The following is a 26,707-nucleotide window of genomic DNA, read 5'->3' on the forward strand; positions in this document are numbered from 1 at the left end:
GTGAAAACATGTGACAGGCCAATTGCACAAAACCAGCCCAATCAGCACAAACATGTCATACCAACTGTCAAACACAGTGGTGGAGGGGTAAAGAGTTTGGACTGGTTTTGGAGCCAGGGGACCTTGCAGTGATTAGGCTGACCATCAACTCCTCTGTAAACCAGTGCATACTGGATTCAAATGTGAAGCCATCTGTCTGACAGCCAAAGGTGGGCTAAACCAGCAGAATGGCTGATAACAAAGAGTCAACGTGCTGCAATGACCCCAGTCAAAGTCCAGACCAACAACCTTTAGAAAAATCCTTTTGTTTTTCTCTGCTTGTTTTCCACATGATGGATTTCCAATCTATCTGGATTAGAATTAAAATTTAGGTTGAAATAAAGTTTCTATTCTCTTGTTTTATTATTATGTTCATCAGAGGTTGTGTTTAAATCATTTTAAAGCCAGCTGACATGATTTTTGTTGTCATGTCCTGATAAGTAAAACCGTAGAGTAAAAACGAGTGTACTTCTTTTTCATTTTTCACATCCAGTGGCCTTTTGACTTCTAGGTGAACAGATCAGAATTTTATTTCTATAGCACCATTTCTTTTCAACAACTCTTGTTTATTTTTCCCTACATAGGAAACTGAACTGAAGACGGATATATCCCTGCTACAACACTACATTAGACGACACATTTTATTTAATAAAATTCAGAATTATAAAAAGAAACAAACACAATTCTGACAGATAATTCTGATTGATGAAGCTGATTTAAAATCACATTTCACTCAAATAAAAGATATCCATGCAAACTCATTCTGTCTTGTGAGATACTACTGGGTATGCTTTTTTCTTAAAGCATGTAATCATCATCATTTTTACTTGATCTTATCTGGATCAAGTTGGTATTTGCATGCATAAGCTGTCTGGCTCTATATTGATACTGGGGAGAGCAACAAAATGAAGTGACTCATGAGCAAAAATCTGTTCCCAAGATAGTCAGGATTAATGATTGAAAACAAGTGGGAGAAAGTGAGAAATATACCACTGGGAAATACGCGACTATAAATACAGGAGCTTGGAAGAACTGAAATCACGCTGGAGTTTCTGGGCTCTATCATTACCACTCATCTTCTTTGAAGTTAAAAGAAAAGTGAAGGTTTTTTTGTGCCGCTTTAAGAATATTAATGTAAGTCATCCTTGAGGTGAAATTAAAGGGTTACAGCACTTGACATTTGTCTAGGTAGTAACTTTTAATTCAAGGCACATCAGATATTTATTGAGTGCTTAATGACTTAAAAAGAAGCGCTGACCTCTATTCCTTTATGGGCATGCCAAGGAGACACTGTCGATCCATTTGGCAGTCACAACACTAGTTATAACCAGCAGTTCATCTTTTTTTGAAAAGGAAGCTCTTCTGCTTTAGACTTACAAAGACGTAGAATGGAGCAGTCACATTAAATTTAGTCTTTTCAATATTTTCTGTTTATTTGGATGTAAAAATGTGTCCTGTTTCCACATCCAAGCTCCTACTGCACTAACTGAGGCAATTGTCTTTTTAACCTGTTCTAATATTTCTCTCTTGTTTTATTTAATAAAAACAAGTGTTTCCTACAAGTTTCCCTCTAAAAATAAATAGTTTGATTACATTCTCACATTGTATAAGTTTATTTGCTAAGTGGTGGGATGTTTTTGGACTTTCTCTTGACGTTTGATCTGTTTTGAGATGGCGTTTGTCTTTCCCCATCATAGAGTCTCAACATGAATTTTTTTAGGAACAATTTTGCCCTCATTTTATACCTTTCCTATGCTAATGTGTTTATATTAGACTAACCATAGCTTGATAGCTAGCCACCAGATAGCAAACAATTATATGTCATCAATCCCAAATTTAGTAACCCTCCAAACATCATTGCTGTTCAGTTTTCTGTGGCAGCAAAGCTATATATTTCAGTATTTTTGAAATAGTTAAGACAGAACTCGGTACATCATCTTTAGTTGGAAGCTAGCATGCTAAAGCTCCTTATAACTCTGCTAGACACTGTAAATTCTCTTTTTTGTGGATGCCTGGATGTTTAATTTAATACCTGCGAGACCTGGAAAGTGTTAATAGTATCAGACTTAAGAAGCAGATTAAAATTCACAAAAGACAAGTACCTTAAGTGTATGAGCATTTTATTTGGTAAAAACAGGGGCCCAATCATTATTAGCATCTAGATGCCATCACCATTTTTTCCAAGCAATAAGAGTATAGGCCTTTGGTGGATTTCTCAAGAAGAAGAAGAAGAAGCTGTCGTACTATCTTTATTCTCTACAATCTTTATTAGTAAGCACAAGCCGCTCAAGAGAGTCTGTGGTGTTGGTGCCACATTGGGGTCATATTTGCAGTAATGCAACAACTGCATGCTTAAGCAGCAAAGACATGTTGCTTATTAGCACCTTCTTATGCACTTTTCATAGAAAAAATAGCATGTGGGTGTAGTACTTTATCACAAGTTCATGAAACTAAGAGGTGTCAAAATAATTTTCTTAGAAGCATCAGATCTGTGCACGTTGGTTGGTGTGGCTGTTGTCAAAACTTCTTCCAGCCATAGAGGAACTCCCTTTAACGTTATAAAACTAGGGCCACGAAACGTAACAAAAACTTACTAAAACAAATGACCAGAGAGAGGCATCTGGCCCTGAGTTGATTCATCTGTTTGCCAAAGTATCAACAGAAATGGTTTCAGTGGAAAGGTGGCTGTCAAGAAGATATTCCTAAGGAGAAAAAAACACAGAGGGAAAAGGCTGAGATACACCAGACCACACAAGATCTGAACTGAACATGAGTGGCAACGGGTCCTATGGAGTGATGAATCTTTAACAGTAAAAACAAGCCATTCAGAGAGTGTGTTGTGTTGATGCCACGTTGGGGCCATATCTACTAGCTCTGGAGCTTAAGCATCCAGCAGCTGCGGACCACAAGCCCTTTATGCAGGAAACACATGTGGCTTATTAGCACCTTATTATGCACTTGTCATCGTGACATAGCATGTTTTTGTGATGCCAAATAATAAAAACTCCTTTTGTCAATGCCGTTGCTCACTGATTGAGAAAACTAGCAAAACTGCAAGAAAAGAAAAAACCTCCATCTTCAGTAAAATGCTAAAACTTTCAGAGGAAAAACATTTTTACTGCAGATACAGACTGTGCTTACTCTGAAGCACTTATGTTCTAACACGTTCTGTAAAAAAGGTTGAAGAACAAAAAAATAAATAAAAATAAAAAATAAAGAAAGTTATCTTTGTTAATTCACACATAAAAGAATACTCCCACATGGTGCTGGGCTTTTTTGTTGCTCCAGCCTTTCTCATGGTTGGACTTCTACATTCCTTTCCAGAGGCAGGTCGGTCTCGGTGCCAGCGTAAGCTGGAGTAACAGATGGTTGCTGGAGCAAGTCTGGCCTTTCCCCGTCTCTCTTGCTCTCTCTCTCTTTCACTTCCTCCTTCTCTCTCTCTCTTCACAATAACCCCACTGCTGTTCTCATGGTAACACTATCTGCCAAGTCTGAAGGATTGGATTTTTACAGGACACATGAGCTCAGCACACTACCAATGGTGGACACTCTGCTCCCACTATTTCTCTCCTTTCCTCCTGCACCTTCATCTTTCTTTCTGCCTCTATTGAATGTTTCATTGCTTTCTCCTCGCTGGCCCAGGATCTCTTTGTCTCCTTTATCTGGCTCCTCCTCTCCTCAGCTCATCTGTCAGCACTGCTTGTTGAGTCAACAGTCCCTTCTCTTCCTCCGCCTAGTTTTGTTCTATCATCCGGAAATCCCAACCATGACTGGGCTTTATCAGTTAGCATGTATAAATCTAACTTCAATCTAATCTCCTGCATCTGCTGTTGTATTGTTCCTCTCTCCTCTGTTTCACTGTATCTTCACTGGCTGGCCTTTCTTCTATCATATTCTCAAGACTGTGCTGATAGTCTTATCACATGACTTGCAGCTTCAACTGTGAATATGAACTTTCACCTTAAAAAAAAGGTGACAGCCTGTTTGGATGTAAGGCCACTCAGTGTGGCTGAGTTGGCCACTGGTGCTTTTTTCTGAGCACACACACACACACAGACACACGGACTCATACAAACACACTTATTAAGGATATTAGATTTAAAGAGGCACAGCATGGTGTAGGATAGAAAGCCAGCTGTTCTCTGGACCAACTTAGATTTCTGAAACTGTGACCATCTGCGGCACACCGATCGAGGGGGTGACCCATTCTGAATTTGAAACATTCACGAATCAAATGCAAGACCACACACACACACACACACACACACACACACACACACACTGCCACATTTGTCCAGCCCCTTCCCGATCAAAGAGGAAATTCAAATCATGAGACTTGAGAAGGGACACTGGCTGACTGTGTGTCTTGCCATCTTTCCATCCACAAGGTGAACATGCCTATAGCCTTTCTACCTCCTCCTTCCCTCTTTCTTCCACTGACGGCATTGTAAATGGAATGAGTCTGGTTGCATTGCTGTATTACGGTGGGATAAAGTATCAGTCCTGGTAATCTTCCGTGGATTAATGGCTTCTTCTTTATCTGCTGCGGCTGCTCTGCTCAGATGTCTGGCCGGGCCAGGAGCCTCCTGCTGGAATACTAATGACAGACAGACAGACAGCTCCAGCTCTCCCTGTCCCCAGTCCCAACACAGCCCAGCCCACAGGAGATGTGTGCGTCCATGTGCGTGTGCTGGTGTGTGTGAAAGTGTAAGTGAAAGAAAAGGAGCTCATATGTGTGAAGTGCATATGCATGTAGACCTAGAGCGAGCAAAGTAGAGACAGAGAAGGAGAATGCACACGTTAAGAGTGTGTATGGGTGTGTATTTTTGCCCCCAAGACCCTGTCGCCTTCTTTGTGAGGTAGTCGCTGTCCTCCTTGTCCTGGCTGACACCTGCTTTGCATACAGGAGGGACCAAATGGTGAGCAGGGGAGGGGCAATGATGTTGAAATGAGGGTCCCCCAGGATGTGAGAGAGCGGTTGAGGGAGAGAGAAGATGGGAAGGAGGGAGGAGGACTAACAACAGATTAGAAGAAGAAAATAATGCACAATGTTGAAGTAAAAGGGGAACCCAGAGAAATGTTTGGGGTTTGGTTTTTTTTTTGTGTTTTTTTTATGAGACATGAACATATCCCGTCACCTGGACCACAAAATGTCATTCTTTTTTTGTGAGGTGACACTCTTATGGAGATCTGTTCTGCAGTAACAAAAACAAAAAGCAAAAGACACTGCTCCAGGTTGTACTTGTCCAGTGGTAACTCCACTGTCATTTTCCTAGCAAGGTCACATTTACCCCAAACAGACCCTGAGCTAAGAATATCTAGTAGGTCCTTTATGAAAGGGAAAATAACCAACAGTAAACGCCATCTGCTTCCTCGGTGAAAGAAGAAAAGAAGAGGAGGAGGTAAGACAGAGGAGGGGGAGTGACTGAAGCTCACCATGTACCAACTACTGGCCGTGCTTATGTGAACAGAAATACAGAGGAGAACAAAAGAAGACTGTATACCCCGAGCTCACCTCGTTGCCAAACAGGAAAAGGAACCAATATGGGAGCAAAGGTTCCAACAGAAAAACCAAGTTGGAAATGAAATACCAGTCAGAGCAGGTACTTTAACTTCACATCAAACTGTCCTCCAGAATATGGCCATACTACTTTATCACAAATTCATGAAACAAAGCTGGCACAAGTCAACTGGGAGGTGTCAAAATTATTTTCTTAGAAGCATCAGATGTGGCCACAAAACGTAACAAAAACTTCTCTTTCAGTGTCAGCAGACTGTTTTCATTCCAAAATACTAAAACAAGTGACCTGAGAGAGGCATCTGGCCCTGAGTTGATTCGTCTGTTTGCCAAAGTTTCGACAGAAATGGTCTCAGTGGAAGAGTGGCTGTCAAGAAGATATTCCTGAGGAAAAAACAAACAGGGAGAAAAGTTTGAGATATGGCAACAGGTCTTATGGAGCGATGAATGCAAATGATAATTTAAATCTTTTGTTCAAAGTGCCATCAACATGTGTGGAGAAAGTCAGGAGAGAGGCACAAACAGTGAGTGTCTGCAGTCATGTGTGAAACACGGTGGAGACTCTGTCATGGTTTGGGTCTACATGTCGGCCACTGGAGTTAAATGTCTTGTCAGACTTGAAGTTAACTATAAATGAAGAAAGTAGAGTCAGATTTTTTATGCATGATGCAATACCATTTGGAAACCATCCAACTGGCATTAGCTTCATTTTTCAGCATGACAGTGATCGCAAACACGCTGCCAATCCAGCACACCTGGACATAAAAACACACAACTAAACACTATCAGTCATGTACTTGCCTATCCAGAGCCCAGACCTTAATGTTATTGTAGCAGTGTTGCATTATCTTGACAAAGAGCAGAACAACAACAAAAAGCAGCCAACATCCAAAGAAAAGCTTTGACTGTCATCAAGAAGCCTGGAGAGCTACTCCTGAAGACTACTTAAAGAAATTACAAGAAAGCTTGCCTCAGAGAGTTCAAACTGTGATGTAGAATAAAGGTGGTCACACCAAAGATATTACCAACTATACCAATTATATAAAGCTTAAAATCTGGATTCTTGAGAATATTGTTTGGACTATGCACCAATATTTTATAGAAAAAATGTTAATACCGTTCGTTCGTGTTTGTTGTAATACATTGAAATGCTAAAACAGAAGGGGGCAAATGAGGTTAGTGCAGCATAAATAGGGTATAAACTTTAAACTTTTAAAATGCTAATCTCAGCATTGCTTTCATTATACTTATATGCCAAAAAATAAATAAAAATAAACGATCAGCTTAATAAAGTAACCCTGTCTCAGATGTTTCTGTTTTTCACTGTGTTACACACAAACACACACACACACACACACACAGAGCCAGCATGCTAGTCACATTACAGTAGCTTCATTTTTTGGCATTCTCCTTGCAGCTGTTCTTTACAAGTCAGATCTTGAATAGCTGTAGACATAGGCCGTTTGGCGTTCAGTGAGAGCGCCATGAAGAGACCTCTCTGTTTGCTTGTGAGTGTGTCCGTGTGAGAGAGAGAGAAGCAGAAAAAAAGAGATCTCATGATGTGACGCCTCATTTCTATACAGTCCACACATCTTCCTCCTTCTTTACTTATTAATTTCTTGCCTTCTATATGCCTTTCTCTTTCTTTCCCTGAGTCTTTTCCTGTGTGGTCCCAAACACTTCTCTCCCTACTTTCATCTCATCTCATCTGAAGAGATAATGAGTTTGATTGCATCACCCGCCGAGTAATTTGTCTTTAAAACTTTGGTTTTAAGAACTCTGACTTTGATTGCTTAAGAAGGAAAATCCCAAGAGAAAGAAGATGTCAGTGAAAACTAATTAATGTCTTTGCTGCTATGAAGCACCTATATAAATGCACGAACACAATCATATCAGTGCGAGACTGAGAGGCCAAACAATCTGCAGCGTGTAACAACAGATTAAGGCACCACCGAGTCGGAGCAGGTGCACAGCCATAAGCCGAAAGGCTGGCACAAGTTTAGCACTTTCACACCTATTTTAGAGCACAATACCCATTAATTGCTATCTCAGAAATCTAGAACACCTCTATACCTATTAAATTATTTAACTGTCCAATCACCAAATGAGTCAAACCAAACAAACAAAAGAAAAAAACCTCCAGTTCTGCAGAAGGAAATACTTTTTTGATGAGAGGAGTCACAGGAGAATGGCCGACGCTAACAGCTAACAGAAAGCCTCTAGATAACTACTTTTTTTTTAAACTCTGGTGAACAGGACAGCATTGCAGCGCAGCACAGCTGCAACAGCAAAAGACAACACTGGGTTCCTCTGCGGTCAGCCAAAAACAGAAATCTGAGGCTTCAGTGGGAATAAGCTTAACCTTACTGGACAGTTGAAGATGAAAAAAAAATAAAAAAAGGTAGCTCGGGCTGAGGAATCTTTCTACTCAGGCATGTAGATGGTAGCCTCAGAATTTGACATGAACAATATAAATCTATGGACCCAGCTAACCTTGTGTCAATAGTTGAGGTTGGTATGTTTTCTCTGCATACTTTGGACCACCCAGTGATCAGATGCTACAGGCTCACATTGTTGCTGACTATGTTATGGCCTGCAGTTCTGGTTACTTCCACTGTGAAAATGCACCAAATGCAAAGCAAGAGTCAGTTTAATGAACACAACAACGCGTTCAGTGTGCTTCAGGAACTTCTCCACTCACCAGATCTGAATCCAATAGCACACCTGTGGGATTCATTGCATGAACATGCAGCCAACCAATTTTCAGGAACGCTTTCGTTGTAGTAGGGTGACTGTCTCTTTGGAATACATGCCGTGAAGAGATGTTTGAGAGCTAAAGAAGGCCCTGCCCAGTATTTAGGCCCTATAACAAAGTGACTAAAATTTGGACTATGCACTCGCACTGACAGCAGAGTTGTGATTGTGTGTGTGTGTATGTGGGTTATGTTATTTTCTGTGGAGAAAGAAAGAAAAACAAAGAATCCTGGACATTGAAGGGGTTTGGTAAGTGTGTGTTTCTGTGTGGATGGGTGCTTGTGTGTGTGTGTGTTTTTAGGTATGCACGTGTGTGAGTGTTTGTGCCCTAAAGCTCTTTGTGCCTTTTTTTTTTTTTTGATGGACTCAGCCTTTGTTGCCACTCCACATGTCACACACACACACACACACACACATGCTGTGAATGCAAGTCAGCTGGTTTGTTACACATGAGAGGACATTTCTCTGAAAATCTCATTTGACCTTAAAAACACCGAGAAAATAATTTTGAAGACTTGGGTCATCCAACAGACGATGTCTTTGGATTTAGCGTTTTTGTCGATCCACAATGTCCCCAGCATACAAAATGTCCCCAAAAGATTAGTGAACCATCTACTCATGTTCCTCACAAGCACGGCTAAACCAGACCACACACCCTCACATGCAAGCAGCCACCATTGGCTCTGCAAAGAGGGTTCCCTCCTGTCCCTATCCTTTCTTGCCTGCAGCTGCTGGCCAACCTGTCAGTTCCCAGGCATCAAGCCATCAGAGATGACGCCTCCTCACGCCACCAAGTGTTCACTACCTCGTCCTGCACCTTTCATCCAAAAGGCTGTAATGTAATGTTGAGTGCTTATAAAGCCTTCATGGGGGTTGGAGACACATGCTACAAATAAAAGGGTCTTTATAATGTTAATTACAGTGGTACCATTACACTTTTTATAAATCCACTATTGTGTGAGTAACTATAAGTTAGGATGGAGGTTAGATCCATTAAAAAAAGAAAAAAGCAAAGAATAAATTCTAAAGAGGGGAGTCCAGGAAATACAAGAGTGAAGAGTTATTTAAAGGTGCCAAGTAACCTAAAAACTAAAAATCTCAGCATACTGTTTTATATCAAAATGAAATAATAGAAAGACATTTAGGTCTTTGTGTGTGCCCCGTGGCCTTGGACTGTTCCTCAAAATCAAATGTGTATAGGAATGTTTGGGCTTACAGTATCCTCACATTGCGTCTTGTTACATAATCGTGTTTCTGTAGCGCATTTAGAAAGAAAATATTTCTGAGGTATAGTGCGCTGAATCCTTATCGCATTCAGGTTCATGAGTCATGAAGGTCAATATGTACACAGTGTGTGTGTGTGTGTGGAAGACAGCCTGTAGGAAACCGTTTAAGGATTAATTTCCTGCACCTGACACATTAAATAGAGGCAGATTGGAGGCAGGTGGAGAAAACGGTGCGAAGGGTCGTGGAGAAATAAGTCGGGGCTTGGGAGTAGAGGAGGGCCTGCTCAGTTCAGTGAGTAAATGTGGTGGGTGGGGGGGAGGGTCATACAGGTCTGGACCTCATTAAGAGAATTGTCTGGGACCATTCAGGCTCTGAGCTGTTGCCGTGTCACCTGCCTTCTTACCATAACAGCCATCACAGGGAATAACAGAGGCTTATTAACATGTCTTTCCGTTTTCCAGGTCACGCAGTTCACCATTAGAGTCAGAAAGCAACACAAAGCAGGTTTTTTGCAACAAACACCGCAAGCTACGAGCCCGTAATTGACACGCACACGTCTGACATCAGTGGACTTGAGGCGTTTTTTTAAAGGCAGGTACATCATCTCAACCAGTATCGCTTTTGATCGCCTTTGAACAGCTTCTCTTTTCTCTTTGACACCCACCCTCTGTTTTTAATTTGTATTCACAGGGGGGTTCTTTGCTGTCTGAGGTTACATAGATGAGAACTTTGGGAGGCGGGGATTTCGGGGGGTGGGGGGGATCTCTCTCCAGCAGCTTTTTAAAGAGGCTGAGGTATCAATCAGGTGCTGATGATAAACTGATGCAATGTTTCAGCCTATAGTGGAGGTTACTTCTAGACGTTGCGCTGCTTTGTATCAACTTACAAGAAGCTAAAAGTAGTCATTAATTTTTTTTCCTTTGACACATGAAGCTGAACAAATGTAGCTAAGAGAGCTGCATTAATAAGGAGAAGATTCTTTCAAGGATAGACACATTTTAAAATGTAACTACTGATATGTTTGGCAATTTAAACCCAAGTGCACTCGTGTTCACTGAGCAGTACAATAACACCATAGGCAGGAAATCACATGCATTCAAACCTGTTTATTCTCATGCTTTCAATCACCATTCAAAGCATTCGCCAGAGTGACTGAATAAAACGGTCCTCCATTTCAAAATGTTACACATTCAAGAGTGAAATCATTATGTATAAATAAAATAAAGTCTCTGGATCTCATAGAATTTCTTTTCTTTTTTCCTTAAAAAAAATGTAACCACTTCAGAGTAAGAAATTTAGCATTTACACGAAGCAGAATATATACAGAGAGGAATGAAGTACATTCGTAGATCAGCAGGTGCACAGCACTGGTCCCCAAAACCCCTGAAATTGATTGTTCCCATTATAAATATATATTTCAAAAATTAAGCTACAGCCCAGAGATAGTTTGATGTTCATATCCAACAGCAGGAAAAGCATTACAGTACTTTAAGGATGTGGTGATTATCCCAGAATATAAGGTGCAGGGCTTTTGCTGGAGTTGGCTTTTATTGAAATTCCTTTTCAGCAGCCAGCTTGAAATCACTTTCTAAGAAATGCAAAAGAAATCGTTTAGAGAAAAAGAAACATGGCCTTTTAGCCTGAAGAACAATAAGCGTGTCCCTGCAAAAAAGACAAAATGGAAAAATAAAGTTAAAGTGAACTCCTGACTTGAAATGTGTGAATCATAAATGACTCCAGCCCTGCTTAGAGGTGAAAAGGCGCTACAGGGCGAAGGCTGACTAGTTGGTCTTCTTGCAGTTTGTTGCCGCGGCGTTCGGTGACTCCTCTTTGGCTTCGAGCGAGCTGCTCTGTCCCGTGGCTGGAGAAGTTGGGGTTTGCTGCCCCGACGATCCATTCTCACCGGACTCTTTGGTGGCGGTGGTTGTCTTGTTCATGCTGCTATTATCGATGCAAGCGCTCTTCACCTCACTGGTGAGGGCGGCATAAGGCGAGTAGCCAGCGAAGAGGGTCTTATAGAGGGCTGACTCGATGGTGGCAAAGGGTGAGGTGGAGGAGCCCGTCAGCATCATCCTTGACTACAGAGCAAAACATACATGCGTCAATACATGTGTGAAAAATTTAGAAAAGGATGAGACATTTAATGACATTTGGGAGAGAATAAATTGTCCTTCAACAGAGCAGATGTCCTGAAATCAGCTATAATGACCATTTTTTAAAATAATGAATGGATCACATGGCTACTTCTATCGCTTTACTTGAAACCTTGCTCTTATAGTTCCCTCAGCCACAGCAGGAACTTCTCTATGCTCCCCGGCTAGCTTGGTACTCTCGGTTGCGCCTGTATTTTCAGAGCTTGCCATAATGGATGGATTGACATATCTAGTGTGGGACAGATATGCCAATCGGCATCATTACACAAACCTCCTATTTACAAATGCTCCCCCATTACTGTCATGTGTCTCCGCCTTGGTCTCATATCAAGAAACAGTGTTAATTTCTGCACCACCCAATAGGCACACCAACTAGTAACAGGGCGTTACTAGTTGGCAAATATAGAGATCAAAAGCCCACATGTATACACATTTTTAAACATATGTATAAATATTGATTTCCTTTGCTGTCAGAGACTGACTGCAAGTAGTAGCGGTGACCTTAGCCTCTTTTTCACTTGTACCTACTTGGCTTAACTCAGTCTTGGGGTTTCCCATTAGGTAGTAGTGCCTGGTACCAGATACTTCTTTTTTTTTTTTTTAAATACCTACTCAGCCTGGTGTCCAAGTGACCTGACAACGAAGGAAATGCCCACACACAAACCAACATCGTGGTCCAATGACCTACTGCGTACCTGTAACATCGGTTTAGCGGTAGGTATACCATCGCCTCAATGCCCTTCATTGTTGTGTCGTGTTTGCATCATACAAATAACGTTACAGGAAATTTGGGCTGCCTTGTTCTAACAACCCCACCCACATTGAGGTGGCACTTAATTGTAAATGAAAACCACGTTGAGCCAAGCTGAGTGGGTGTTAGTGGGAAAGGCGCACATGTGAGTGATCAATTTGCAAGCTGATTGCACATGTCCTCCAACTGTAGTCTGACTGATAGTGACTGCAATCACTCTGAGACAAGGTTTGCAAACAGCTGCCGTCTAATTTAGAAGCTGAGTTGGTCCAGTTACGCTCAGCAGCCCCGATGAGCATAACCTGTCTATGATCTGTCATTGCATGCTGGTTATATTCATATATAAAACCAATGTTGCAGAGCACATATTTATGAAGGTGTTTTAACTTCTGTTTCAAAATTATGAGGTCAAGTTAGGTTTTACCGCACCAAAGCCACTTTGAAGATGGCAACTGAGTGCAAGCGGTCGCAGCAGAACTGATCCCCATCTTCAAAGTAACCATTTCAAAAGATAACAAGCTAGCAAGTTCATCACACAGTCACAACAATGCTGGTGTGGTCTCTGACCACTGCTCGTGACTGCAGCGTTGCACCAATGAGGTCAAATCAAAAAGCAAATAAGAAGAAAGAAAAGATTTCAGCTTATTATAGACAACAAATTGTCACCTTTCATAGAAAGCTGAACAACTGTAGTCCATCTCACACAAAGTAAATTTATGAGCATTTACTTTTCATTTGGGAATAAAAGCAAACATCCGCAACACCGAGAACCCAAAATAACAAACAGCAGGCCTGGACACAGCTCTTAAACGTGATGAAACTGTTTGCTGTTAATTTGACAGATCAGAGTCAGAGGGAGCTAACAGAATGAGAGTTGAAAGAAGACGTCTTAGATTTATCTGTGTCTCAGTCAAGAGCACAAGTTTCCCAGAGTAGAGAAAAGTGGATGATGCAAGCTGATGAAAATGATGCAAAAGCCCCAGCCCTACGGGTAATACCGTACTAATGTGAGTCACCACGGCGAAAACTTCAAAAAAAGCAGAGCGAGAAAGGTCATTTAGAAGACACGATAGCACCGATTTGGGAGGAAGCTGTGGCACTAAAACCTTTGCTATACCCAAGTTTTAACTTAATAACAAGAGTGGCATTTATTCATTTCTTTTGCTGCAAGTAGTCAAGCTAAACTGATCAAAAATAGACCTCCTTTCTTTGGAATTTTCCAAATTACTACAATCTTGAGTTATAGCCTACTCATAGGTTCAGCTTTGGAGTCCAGGTTTGGCACCAGACTGACCTTGTTGACAACAATAAAGACGGTGTAAATGAACATCAGGTGGTGCTTCTGGAGAGGCAGGTAGTGTGTCTGCTGCAGAGCGAACAACACCGCCCCGATCAGGGTAATCTTTGTGGGACTAAAGAGAAAAGCAAAGAAAAAAGATAAATCCTAACAAAAACTGAAAAATAGAAGATAAGTATATACATACAACTGAAATAAATCACATCTTGTATGCACAAATAAACCAGGGCATGTTGTTAACTTTAGATGTGTCAGGCTTCCAGTTGCATAAACTGCATCTTCAGCATGGTTGAATAGTGTGGAAAGTCTGGAAATTACCCTCATGTTTATGCTCATGTTTATGTTATTACTGCGGGTAAAGTGAGAGGGATTGATGCCACTTTAATTTCTGTATGACTTGTTGAAAAGCTACAAGGGACCATGAAAAAAAAAATTGCTTGCCTGGTATATAGTATAGCATTAATATAACAAATTACAGTCAAGATAGGACAATATACTTAATGTGCATTAAAAATTACATTTTATGACCACAAAAATATCATAAAATCGATATTCGAGAGTCTGTGTGAGGCTTACTAAGACATTTTGAGGAGCTCATTTGTCTCTGGTTTCCACACTCCTCGAACAAGCTGCTCAAAATTACTTATCAGACCACCTCCAGCACCTGGTAGGGAGAGTAAAGAGATATATGGTTGCTACGCATTAATATGTAAAATGTGTGTGTTAAATATTCAAATATTTTATGGTTACTTGAAAGCCCTAACATGCAAAAAAAAAAAAAAAAAAAGAAGCCCCGTCACACTCATACCTACTGACCTCTAGCCCATCCGATGGCAATCATAACAAGAAGGCCGTCCTTGTATTTGCTGTGAGCCTGAGTCACCCCTCCAAGGACCTTCCACGTCCTCGTCACTTCCTTCATCCCTGACAGCACCAGTCTGAGGGGCAGCGGCGATGCACATGCATACACCAGGTCCATGGGGCAGTAAAACACCAAGTACCTAATAGAGACACACAAGGCTCATTTAACACGTGGACACATGCACATTTCAATGACATGGCCACTAAACAAGGCTCAAGGTGATTTTGACAGCATTACCCTCAGGTCTTTGTCAAGTACCTACATTCACCAGCAGGGGGTGTTGTAAATTGTTTGTGAGACAGGTGTAATAATACAAGCCACCAGCAGAGGGGGCCAAAGACTTATTTAGATACATACACTCTTTGAAAACGTCTCTATTTCTTCCACATTTGGAAAACTTGGATAATGACTTTATTTATCTATTATTCACTAATTCAAACCCCTCTGCCTCTTTCTTTACTACAATCTACACACCTTATTTTTCAGCTTTAGATATTTCAACCATCAGATATTTACCATATGACTGAAGCAAGGAGAACACCGGTGCTGTTGGACAAAGGAGCGACTGGTGGCTCTGCCAGCATGATCCCCGACAGCACCGCTCCCCCAAAACAGAAGAGCATGGAGCTGAACCAGCAGGCTAAGGGGCTGACTCTGGACACCTCGAGAGCTCCTGCACAACAGCAAAAATGGATAATAAAGAACAATAAACATAAATGATCACTATTATTGGGCAGGTTCTTAGAATAAAGAGACTAGCACTGTGAATGAGTAAGATGTCGTTTACACTGGGCTTAACTTGATACATAAACCAGTTCAATTTGAAGATAACAGATAACTGGAACATAATGGAGTTTGATACTCTTTCATAGACATTGTTTGAGGTTCACAGATAGCTCCTTTTCTTTGTTCAGTCTATTTGTCAATCACAGCTGCAGTATGAGTGACTGAAACCATTTACACAACATCTACATGACAGGATCGGCCAAGACTCAAAAGACAAAATGGACTGTTAAGCATGAATTAGCAAGGAAGCTGCTTTCTATTAAGACCTTCAGGTGTAGATGTTGTTATACCAGCGGATTTTAAAATCAAACAATCAATATGATTCAAGTGCAGGATTTCAGCTTTAATTCGAGCGGTAGTGGCCTTTAGATGTGCCCGGCCTTTACTGCAGCGGCCTGTAGTTGCTGCTTGTTTGTGGTTCTGTCTCCATGCAGTTTTGTATTTAATCATTGAAAAGCTGCTCTATTAGGCTGAGGTCAGGTGACTGGCTTAGCCTTGAAGAATCACAATTCTTGACCTTGAAAAATTCTTGGGCTTCTCTTGTGGTATGCTTTGCCTCATTATCCATTAAATGAAGTGAAGAGCTGATATTTGCAGCATTTGGTTAAATGTGAGCGGCGAGTATAGCCCTGTGGACTTCAGAATTTATCCTGCTATTTCTATCAGCAGTCACATCATCAACCACTGGTTGAAATACATGCCATAACTTTGACAGATGACGTGTATGCTTCAGATCAAGGGCTGTTTCTCCCCTTCTCATTCTTTTTCCTCCTCCTATCATTCTGGTACAAGTTCATCTTGGTTTCATCTGTCAAAACAATTCTTTGAGACATGTACAGCCTCTTTCAGATGTTTTCTAGCTAAGTCTAGAAAACATCTGAAAGAACTTCCTGTTCCATGTTCTGTGCCAACCACAGTAACCTTGTTGTAAACCTTCTCCATTTACATTCATGAGGGCGTCTCTATACTGTCGACTTAAACAACAATGATACGCCTGCTTCCTCGATACTACTATGGACTTGTATAGATGCTATGTGGGGAATTTTCTTAGGAGGAAAGAAGGAGTCACAGATTACTGATTTGGCCACTCCTAATGTTATCTCTCTAATAGGTTTATTTTGGTCTTTCAGTCTAATAATGGGCTCCTTTACTTGTGTCACCATTTCTTGGGACCTATTATTGAGAGTTTCAGTGAAGCAATACCAAATGCAAGTTGAATACTTGGAATCCATTCCATTTCATTCATTACCTTAATTTGACATGAAATAATAAAGTGAACAGGCCTCACCTGGCCATGAAACTACTTGTCAGTCAACTGTCAATTTACTTTTGAGTTTCTGAAAATAGGAGGCTGTATAAAAAGGCTGTAATTCCTAAAGTGTTAATACACTAAGTTTGTTAAAACCCCTTGAATTAAAGCTGCAAGTGTACACTTCAATCATACCTTGACTGTTTGTTTGTCTTGTTTTTTTAAATCCACTGTTGTGGCGTGGAGAGCTAAACTTAAGTAGTGTAGCAATCAGTGTAGGCACTGATGTCATTAGATCTCTCTTTTAAAAGGTGGACTTCATCATGGGTGGCCTGAACTGCTAATATGTTTTTATGCTACAATATCAATGAGATACACACATTTCATGCAGTACTTTTTCTGACATACTCTAATATAATCCTGCAATGCCTTGTCTGCCTCAACCAAAATTAATGCTGCCAAGGAATATACATGTGTTTTGAAATTAAGACAGGTAGCTCTTAGTCAGTCCTTGTGTTACCTGCCCTTAGTCAGTGTGGCCAAACACAGGACCAAAATGGTAATCTGGGGATTACAGAAAGATTAAAGACTCTTGGAGTGAGATTGGTAAACCAGGAGGATTTAAAGCTGCTTCCTATGTAGCCTCCCTCGGCCTCACGTCTGAGTTGTTCACTGTTTAACTTTCTATAGAGTGGCAGTTCCTTAGAAAGAAAAAAAAAAACTTTAAAATGAGTTCAAAGTTTCTACATGAGACAATTTGCAGTGGAGGAAAATGTGAAAGCTGATGTGTCTGGTAGCAGACACATGAACCTGTTAGTAAATGCAGGATAGCATCTCACTAATTGCTTGCATGAGTCACGGGTAAAACTCAACACTGAATACAGTAAGTTTAAAATTTCACCTGGACTTCCTCCTGCACTGAGATATCACATATACGAATAGAAACACACCTGGCATAAAGATACAACAGGTAAGCAGCCAGTACTAAAGGAGCTTATTCACTGATATGTCTTTGTATAAAACTGAAATTATACTCCGTTGCAAACACAGACAGCTGGAGACCAGACGGCCGAGTGATCAATCCTATTATACTTATTTGAGGTCCACTGCCTGGGCTGATGCATAGTTGGTGGACTGTCTCCTCTGACTAGTTTTGTGGTCACAAAAAACAAGCAGGTACACAGATGTATGACTTTAATGAATGACTTGTTTTCCTTGGCACAGCCCCAGCTTTTTAGTATAGAAGGTAGAGCTGGGCGATATGAGATTTTTTCATATCACGATATGTTTTTTTCATTTCAGGCGATAACGATATATATCACGATATAAGCCAAATAACTATATTTGTAAGATTTAAATGTGCCGTTGCTCACAAGTAAAATGTGAAATAATCAGCAGCTTGTTTTTATTTAAATATTTATTTCCCATAATAAGTTCAACAGGGTAGATGTACTTAAGGAACATGAGACTTTTTCAGATAAATAAAGGCAAATATTGCAAACTACACAAAAGGCAGCCGCTAAAGCGTTTAAGTTTCAAAATAGAACAAACGAAACAGACTACTAAATTGTCAATTCCACTTAGAAACAAAATATTAATTCTAAAAATAAATCTTAGTTTGTTTTACAGAAGAACAGACAAAACTGACTAACTTTTGTCAATATCAAATAAACTGAGAACTAAAAGGAAATTCTCAATCTCTCCTTGTTGTATAGCTGAGCTTTTCAAACAGTTTTAACAGTTACTTTAGTCTGACAAAAGCCGAATGACGAATTAGCGCTTCCAGTCAGAGACTGAGGCTACGTCCACACGTACACGGGTATTTTTGAAAACGGAGATTTTCCATTTTCGTTTTAAAAAAATAATCCCGTCCACACAATAAAGGCAGAAATGAAGGAAAACGCTGCTATGAACATGCCAAAGCAGCAGGTGGCGCTAGATTCCTAACCGTGCAGAAATACTGGCCAATCAGAAGTCTAGAAGCCTCGGTGGGAAAAAGTAAACAAAGCTGGGGCATAGAAGCAGAACCGAGTCGTATGTGTGGACGGACAGTAACTTTGTGTATATGTAAGCATTTAAACACTGCAGAGAGTAGAATTAACAGTATTGTAGAAATTCATTTCACCGAAACAATAACGTGGCGCACAGTGTGACGCATGCACCAGTTTATTGTATTTCCAGACTTGCTTTCGGCACAATTTACAGTGCACGCTACTCTGTTTTTTGTCAGACTTGAAATAGCCGAAATACCTTCACACTACAGAACTTCTATGGCTCTTCCGTTCGACAATCTCTCCGGCATTGGAACCATCATCTGTTTTCTCTTCGGTCACGCTCGGTTGATTTTTCTAGTCGGCACACTCATTTCCTCCATTAAGCGCTGGCTCCATTACCCGCTGGCTGCTTCCCAAACAAACACACGTGTGGCTTGGCACTTGTGCTGTACGTAACAAGTCACGCGACGTGACGCTGCGGCTGTGATTGGTTCGGCTCTGCGCTACTTAATTTGGATTGGCTGACCTTTTTTTTTTTTTTTTTTTTTTTAAAGAGGACAAGAGCGGCGAGGTCTATCGCGATAGCTTAATTTCTCTATCGAGTAAAAGTTATATCGCGATACATATCGTTATCGTTCTATCGCCCAGCTCTAATAGAAGGCCATTCAAGAATCTTTATGGACCATTTCTAAAAAAACTACAGATTGCAGGATGGTCATCCGGTCGCTCAGATGCGTCACCAGTTTGCCAAGGTCTGAAAGAAGACGCAAACTGTCAGCCTCAGATGGGAGGAAATTAGTTAGGATGCTCGGGAACAATACATGAACACAGAGGCTGAAGCCTGCCATGAACTGGAAACTGCTGGAATACCAGCATCACTGCAAAGTGAGTTTTACATCACCATAAACTGAGAGGATGCTGACCAAGAAAGAAACCTTGGCAACAAAACTGAAACCTTTCAGCTTGACTGAAATTTGCAGCTTCCCACATTGATGAGCCAAATGTGTTCTGGAGAAAGATTGAGCTTTTTGGCCACAATGACAAGATGTATGATTGGAGAAATAATTGTGAGTGAAAAGAACAACATACCTGCTGTCAAGCATGGTTGTAGTAGCATCATACTCTGGGCTGTGGTACTGGTAGTCAAGTGGTACTGGTACATTTCATAAAGTGGTTGGAATAATGGAACAGAAGGATAACCTTCACATTCTTTAACTTGTAACTTTGACACAATTGGGTGTTCCAACAGAACAACGATTCTAAACACAAATCAGAGCTGGTTTCGGAATAGATAAATCTAAATTACAATGACATTCGTGCCCACAATGAGTGGATGTAAATTTTTGACCACAGTTGTAATCTTATGCTTAAACATGTTAAAGTCACATGCATTAGAAAACAGATGGAAAAAGGTATGTTAACTTCACTTTTCCTCACAACTAAGTGTGGGTTCCAGCATGCCACAGACAAATAAACAAATGGAGTGAGGAATACACTATAAAGTGGCTGCAGCTCAGTGTCAGCAGATTTCAGCCATCACTGTGTAATACTATGATTTCTTTTTTCCATGATTGCGCTCAAGAAATCTTATGTAACACACCTCATGTGGTTAAAACGATGCTGGGGAGGGTAAATAAAAATCTCAGTGGGGAACAGCAATTTAAAAAAAAAAAAAAAAAGTCTGACATCGTGACAGTTATTTACATCCTGTTCTCTGTGATAGCCCCCAGCCTAAACCCTCGACACTGCTTTTTGTTGTTGTGGTTGTTACAGTGCAGAGTTTACCAATGCACCACACTGCTTACACAGTAAACACTGTTGCACTGTCATCACCTTTAGCTCCACAGCAAAGCAAACTGCTGTAGTCAGTGTGTGTTCCCGATGGGTCGCAGAGAGATTAAAGATGGAGGGAGATCAATTCATAAAACATGATGACATCTAAAGGTCGATGAAGAAGCAAACAACAGAAAAAAAATACCATTTCCGCTGAAATATAAATGCACTGCTTAGAGTGCTCTGACATGCAAAATGCCTTCCTCTGGTTTTGCATTGGAAGGAAGTGGATTTACAAGTCAAATTTGAGAAATGCAGATGTCTTCCTTCCTTCTTTTCTCTCTTGCAGTTCACCTGTTCCGCAGCAGCAGTCTAACAAAAGTCTTTCCGTTTTAACCAGGATAACATCTAACAAATATACAGACCAAACACAGCATTATCTAACACGGAAACTGTTTTTTTCATTCCTCTTAATATGCAAATCTACAAGTCTTCTTCTTCCTCCCTCTGTGGACAGCATAATTATAGCTAGCTTTAAATACCAAAAAAAAAAAAACACCTCTGCTTGTCTCTGGCTTAAAGAGAGGCCCACTGATTGACATATAACCACTGCTCTCCTTCCTTGTCCCCGTCCTTCCGTTTTCCTCACACTCCACTCTCAGCAGTGTTTATAAAGGAGCTTAAAATAACTCCGTAATGGCATAAACACAGGGGGTAGAACAGACAAGCGCCTTCAAAATACTCGTTTGTACAATATGTGTGTCTAACGTGCAATTAAGCTGAACTGAAACTTGTTTTTCTTCTTGCTAACGGTTGAGAACATCTGGAGCCGCCCCACCACTGCACAGCACGAAGGTGGATTTGACATAGAGGAAAGAGAAAAGAGGAAAGAGACTAGCGAAGGAGGGTTGAATGGTTTATGGCATTCCTTTCCTTTTTGGGGGGCTTCCTGTGTGTTTTGTGCCTTGACAGAGTTTACTGTTTCTTTTTAAATGACCCAGAGATTTAAATCTGCTCTCGGCCATTCTCTCAGTGACCTTTTGTTTGTTTGTTAAGCAAGTCACTGATTGTCACCAAACTAACATGAAGTGAGCGAACAAGCAACGACCGACATGAGAATTTTGCAAACGGTGTTGTCAACACTGTCGCTCCCTGTGATTCTTTCGTCCAGCCAGAGACAAACAGACCGGAGTAGAGGACACAGGGTTAAAAAGGTCACAGTAGCTCAGATGCTTTGCAAGGCAAGTTCAAAAATAGCCCGTAGACCTACAGCAGGGGGACTACAATGGACTGTCCACGTGCTTGAGTCAACTCTCTGTGCAGTTAAAGTCCACCTGTCTCCATAGCCACTATCTTGGTGACATAACATGGCTCGTGTCCAACCTTGGTCTTAGCTCATACAATAGGCTGTGACACAGATAAAGCATTGGGCTTTTAAACTTTTGTGACGATGATCTCTAACTACTGCTACAATGACAGACTGCAGACGACAGAACTAAAAGGTTTATACTGAGGCTGTGGGGAGAGCTTAATTGCTTTTGCTTTCCTGAGATAAACAAGTAATGACTCATGAGGCTCCAACACCAAAAGTAAGTTGCCACTTTTCCAAGTTCCTCAAAAAAAATACCACACAGTATGAAAACAAACCAATCACACCATCAAACAGAGTTGTTCTCACGGTGCAGAAGGTAATAAATAATTATGAATATAAAGGTGTCAAGGGTTAAATAAAAAGTACCATGATGCACCGCAATAAATGTTTGATTTACAGCCGTGATTGCACTAGGCTAAAAACCACTCTGCAATCTGTTTACCCTTGTTTTGATGACTCTGTAGTGTCTACCAGAGGGCAACAGGTCAAACAGCAAGGGTCCAGGGTGAAAAAGAGTCCCTATTCATTTTTAAGGCTTCTTGAAATATATCTCGCTTTTGCAATCTCTTCCAGTGAGGGAAAAGGAAAGCCAGTAATCTTTTGTGCTGTGTTTAAAATCCTCTGAATATGCGCTGCAAAGCATCCGCAGAACACCAGTATGCTAAATGAGTATGGTAAAGTGAGAGGTAACCAGCAGGTAAAGGGGTGGACGTACTGTGAAATTCTGAGTTGATACCAATATTTTTTATCATTGATTTTTGACAGAAACTAAGAAATCTTCATTATCTAGAAAAACAAGTGTACTCATTAAAGCAAGTAGCTGAAAATCAATGAAAAGCTGATGTGACGCAGCATATAAACAGGCCTCTATTTGTGAACATTAGCTTTGTGCTAATAGGCTGATATTTGCCAGAAAGACTGATAATGGCTGTTGCTGATGTTCAGTCAGCATATGGGTCCATAGATTAAAAGACCACACAATATGAAGTAGCTCCACCCTTGCTAACAGCAAAGGCCACTGACAGTAAAGTTAGCTGATTGGACAGTCCCTTTGAATGCAGGACCTTGTTTATTTGAGTGGAATTTATCCATTAGTATTACTACTTAAACTTAACAGATCTGAATACTTAAACTGAACAAAGCTCTTCACATGCCTAACTCGGACTGTTCTGAGTTTGATTATGCTTCTGGCTATAGTTTGCTTGAATTCATTAATCTGTGCATTTTCTGAACAACATACCATGATATGGTTCAAACTCATCACCTGGTCTGGCCCAAAACAATCAGTCTATGTAAAGAAGTTAATAGTAAGGTCCAGTAATTCAGCCATAGCAATTTTTTAATTTATTAACTGCATAATTTATCAATTCAATTGGATGCAGTGCACTTCTATATGTGGCAGCACTATTTATATGCAAACTTATCCAATTAAGGTTCAGATTATGCTGCGTGCCAATTAACCCACAAATTAACAGCTGTTATGTTTTACAATACTGATAAATAATTTATAATCTGTAAAAACGCTTGCAACTTTGCAGAAGCAAAGCGGATGCCTACAGCGTGTCTGATTTTGCATAACAAAATACTATTTAGTTTAATGTGAAATATTACCAGTAAAAACAGCAAAGAAGCACTTTAAAAAATTAGACTAAGTGGCTCAGATCTGAACCCAGTGACATATTAAGAACCACTTCAGCTAGGAAATATGCAAATAAGCACATGAAATCGTAAATATTTTATGAGTCCTATGAAACGAGGCTATATAAACACATTTAAGCAGCACGTGCGGGCTATTTGTGCGTTGTTTTCAATGTGAAGAACCTGGAAAACTTTTCCTTTTTCGAAACAGCCCCATTCCCCACCGACGTGCCACGCAGTCAGGTAAACTTTAAACAGGATGGCTGGAGGCCTGATATTACAAACTTCAGCCAAACAAAGTTAACAGAAAGAAAAAAGCCACTTCACAGAGTAAACTTGGCAGGAACTAGAATCGTCAACGTCCCGTAAACACTCACCTGGCTGCTCCCTCAGAGCCATGACAGAGACGATATAATGCGCCATGTCAAAGAAAGGAAACATGGACAAGTTTGCCAGTCCATGAGAAAGTTCGTCGAAATGCAGCACACTGAGAAGATCCATCTTTCTAGAACAATTCGGCAGGAATGAGCTTCCAGACGAGGACTTGAAGCGGAGTAAAGGCACCGGTCCAGCTCAGAGCATCAGGGCACAAACTTGGCTTCATCCGCAGTCTTGTCAAGTCTGTCAGAGAGGCTGCTGCTGCCCAGCCGCTCGCACCAGGTTAGCTGACCCTTAGAGTAACTGGGGTTTATGTTGCTGGGCAACAGACCTGCACTATCGTACAACAGTCATTACTGCTGTTATCTCTTCAGCGACGCTGTCATCGTCGCATAGGCGGAATTCCTGCTCTACGTGCCGCCATGCTAGTGATGTGGCGGGCGGAGCTAGAGAGGCTCGGTGATTGGGGGAAAGAGTGCACCGCGAACCAATCGCTTGTCAGAGTGTGGCTTTCTGAGGTGATCGACCAGGGATGGGTAAAAGTAAACAAACCGCTTTACGTACCTTTTGTTTGCCTGTGCCTTTAATAGGTGGAGCTTACAGGTAGTCATGACACATGCTGTAGTCAGTTTGAAATATATTCAACCACTGGTATTGTTTTACTCAGTATATATTAACTTTAACTCTTTATTGTCATTGCACAGTCACACTTTATACAATAGTACAACGAAATTGGAGTAGCTACTTCACCACATCGATGCTACATGAAAGGCAAGCAGTAATCAGAATAAATAGCATAGCCAGCTGGATGGGTAGAAAATTAACATATAATGAAAAGTCAGGTCAGGTGTAAATTACCCCTGTTGACTATTCCCCTCTTGTAAAAGCTGCCCTTGTGTCTCTTTGTGACCTAATTATTCTGTTGTTATTACTTATAATATAATATCACACTTTTATTGTTGAAAGTTGGACATAATAGCCTACAAAACGTGATTTATTATCTGTTTCAGAAATTAGCAGGCTGCACTTCAAAAAAAAGAGCCATATATAAATGTATCCAAATGTTTAGGATAGGTCTACTTTACCTCCTGGCACTCTAAAATCAAAGATCAGAGAAACTATCTAAGTGAGAGGATGCAGGCATGATACTAGAAATCCCTATATGCTGTTGTTTTTGCATGGGTTAACTTCATTGGGCAAGCTTTAAAAATGTGTCGACATAACAATCGTGAACCCTGTTGTCATGCAGCATGAGCCTCCACCCACCAGTTCCAAGAACAGTAGTATTCAGGTTTTACAATGAGCTGTAAAAACGCTTCAGTTAAACAGCGTTAGAATGTGTGGACATTCACACTCTTTAATTGCACACAATCTTCTGACACACATCTGTGGCAGTAACAAGAACAACAACAAAAAGGGGGGGGGAAAGTAAAGAAAGAAAACAGGTTTAAATCATGTGCTTAATAAAACATTAACCAGCTTACAGAGGGTAATATAAAACTGAGAAATTTCAGGTTGGTGGGTTATTTGTGAACTTTTGCAAGGCTGTACCCTTCCCCTTTTGCCATAAGTTACTAACTGCTATTACAGTGTTCAGGCAGGAGCACGACACCTGGTGGTGACTGCATGTTAATGTTTCCCAGTCTTATGTTTGTTTTTTTGATGATGATGATGATGATGATGATGATGATGATGATGATGAGATAGCCTTTATTTGTCAGTTGCAGGTCTTTTGCCCACAACCGAGATGACAGACCTTGCCGACCGTACATACAATACACAAACATCACATTGGGGAGACAGGTCAGGCTAGGTAGCGAGGAAAAAAACATCGAAATGTGTAACACAAAAGGATAATACAGGAATGCACAGATATCAACACACCATAGCACAATAAACACAGACAAGCAACGTGGGAAAGTTTTTGCTTTCTTGCTTGCTTTTTTGTTTGACTGCTGAATCACATGTATTAATTTGGGGCTCACTGAGACACTGACAAGTGTCAGCTTGTCACTGTGCTACAGTCAAATCATATAAAAACAGGACGAGTAACAGTTTTAGTCAAACGAGTTAAAGCTTGTTTATTAGAACAATGGTTAATAAATGGTAAATATTTGCATTTTAATAGCTTCACTGTTAGCAAACAAAGAATGACAATTGATACAACTTAATAAACTCATTAGTAATTGGTATGTAAACCATCTGCAAACAGCTGAAAATGATTTTTATCAAATTTTAAAAAAAGAACTAGTTTGTATTCACTGATGTTTGGTTATGTTTAATTATCAAGACAATTTGGTTTGTTTTGAGAAATTATTATAGTTTGAGTAAAAGACACCTGTTTTCAACATAAATCCTGCATTTTGCATGATGATGATCAAAGCAACTCAGTGTGATTTACTTATCAGTATTAAAACACAGGCCTCACTCGCCTCAGTTAAGACCATAAAAAGAGACTGGGCAGAAATGGCCTGCATGGCATAGTTCCAAGATGAAAACCACCGCTGAGCAAAAGGAACATAAAGGCTTGTCTTTCTGCCAGAAACATCTTGATGATCCCCAAGTCTTTGGGATGTTTTAGTAGACAGACTTCTGCTGTCTACCAAAACATCCTGAAGGAGAATGTCCGGCCATCTGTTTGTGACCTTGAGCTGAAGCGCACTTGGGTTCTGCAGCAAAACAATGATCTAAAACACCAGCAAGTCCACCTCTGAATGGCTTAAAAAAATGAAGCCTTTGGAGTGGCTTAGTCAAAATCACTCCAATTGAGATGCTGTGGCATGACCTTAAAAAGGTCCTCAAAAACCCTCCAGTATGCCTAAATTACAACAATTCTGCAAAGATGAGTGGGCCAAAATTCCTCCACAGCGGCGTAAAAGACTCATTGCTGGTTATCACAAACACTTGATTGCAGGT

The 26,707-nt window shown here is 40.6% G+C and overlaps 1 protein-coding gene and 1 long non-coding RNA gene across 2 annotated transcripts in view; one reads left to right on the forward strand and one right to left on the reverse strand.

Annotated features, from left to right (window-relative positions):
• Positions 1 to 10,629: 10,629 nt before the first annotated feature.
• On the reverse strand, positions 10,630 to 24,262 carry tmem38b (transmembrane protein 38B). Its single transcript, XM_026173644.2, has 6 exons — positions 23,791 to 24,262; positions 15,118 to 15,274; positions 14,556 to 14,740; positions 14,316 to 14,403; positions 13,737 to 13,854; positions 10,630 to 11,616 (listed from the first exon to the last, which is right to left on the reverse strand). The coding sequence occupies exons 1-6, from the start codon at positions 23,912 to 23,914 to the stop codon at positions 11,320 to 11,322; spliced, it is 969 nt and encodes a 322-aa protein (XP_026029429.1). The 5' UTR covers positions 23,915 to 24,262; the 3' UTR covers positions 10,630 to 11,319.
• The window catches only part of LOC145430005 (uncharacterized), a 127,094-nt gene continuing 118,991 nt past the window's right edge, over positions 18,605 to 26,707 (forward strand). The window contains exon 1 of the long non-coding RNA XR_013910380.1: positions 18,605 to 19,264. This is a non-coding gene — a long non-coding RNA (uncharacterized LOC145430005). The remainder of the gene's footprint in view (positions 19,265 to 26,707) is intronic.

Source organism: Astatotilapia calliptera, chromosome 7, assembly GCF_964374335.1.
Source record: "Astatotilapia calliptera chromosome 7, fAstCal68.1, whole genome shotgun sequence".
In the NCBI taxonomy this organism is placed as follows: Eukaryota; Metazoa; Chordata; class Actinopteri; order Cichliformes; family Cichlidae; genus Astatotilapia; species Astatotilapia calliptera.

What these genes read in the sequence shown, in the direction of transcription:
- tmem38b (XM_026173644.2), bottom strand. Translation starts at nt 23,914, where the DNA reads ATGGATCTTCTCAGTGTGCTGCATTTCGACGAACTTTCTCATGGACTG. An exon ending in GAGCTCCTCAAAATGTCTTA is followed by an intron (nt 13,855 to 14,315) that starts GTAAGCCTCACA and finishes TTTTCTCTTTAG; the next exon opens with TCCCACAAAGATTACCCTGA. An exon ending in TCTTTATTGTTGTCAACAAG is followed by an intron (nt 11,617 to 13,736) that starts GTCAGTCTGGTG and finishes TTTGCTCTGTAG; the next exon opens with TCAAGGATGATGCTGACGGG.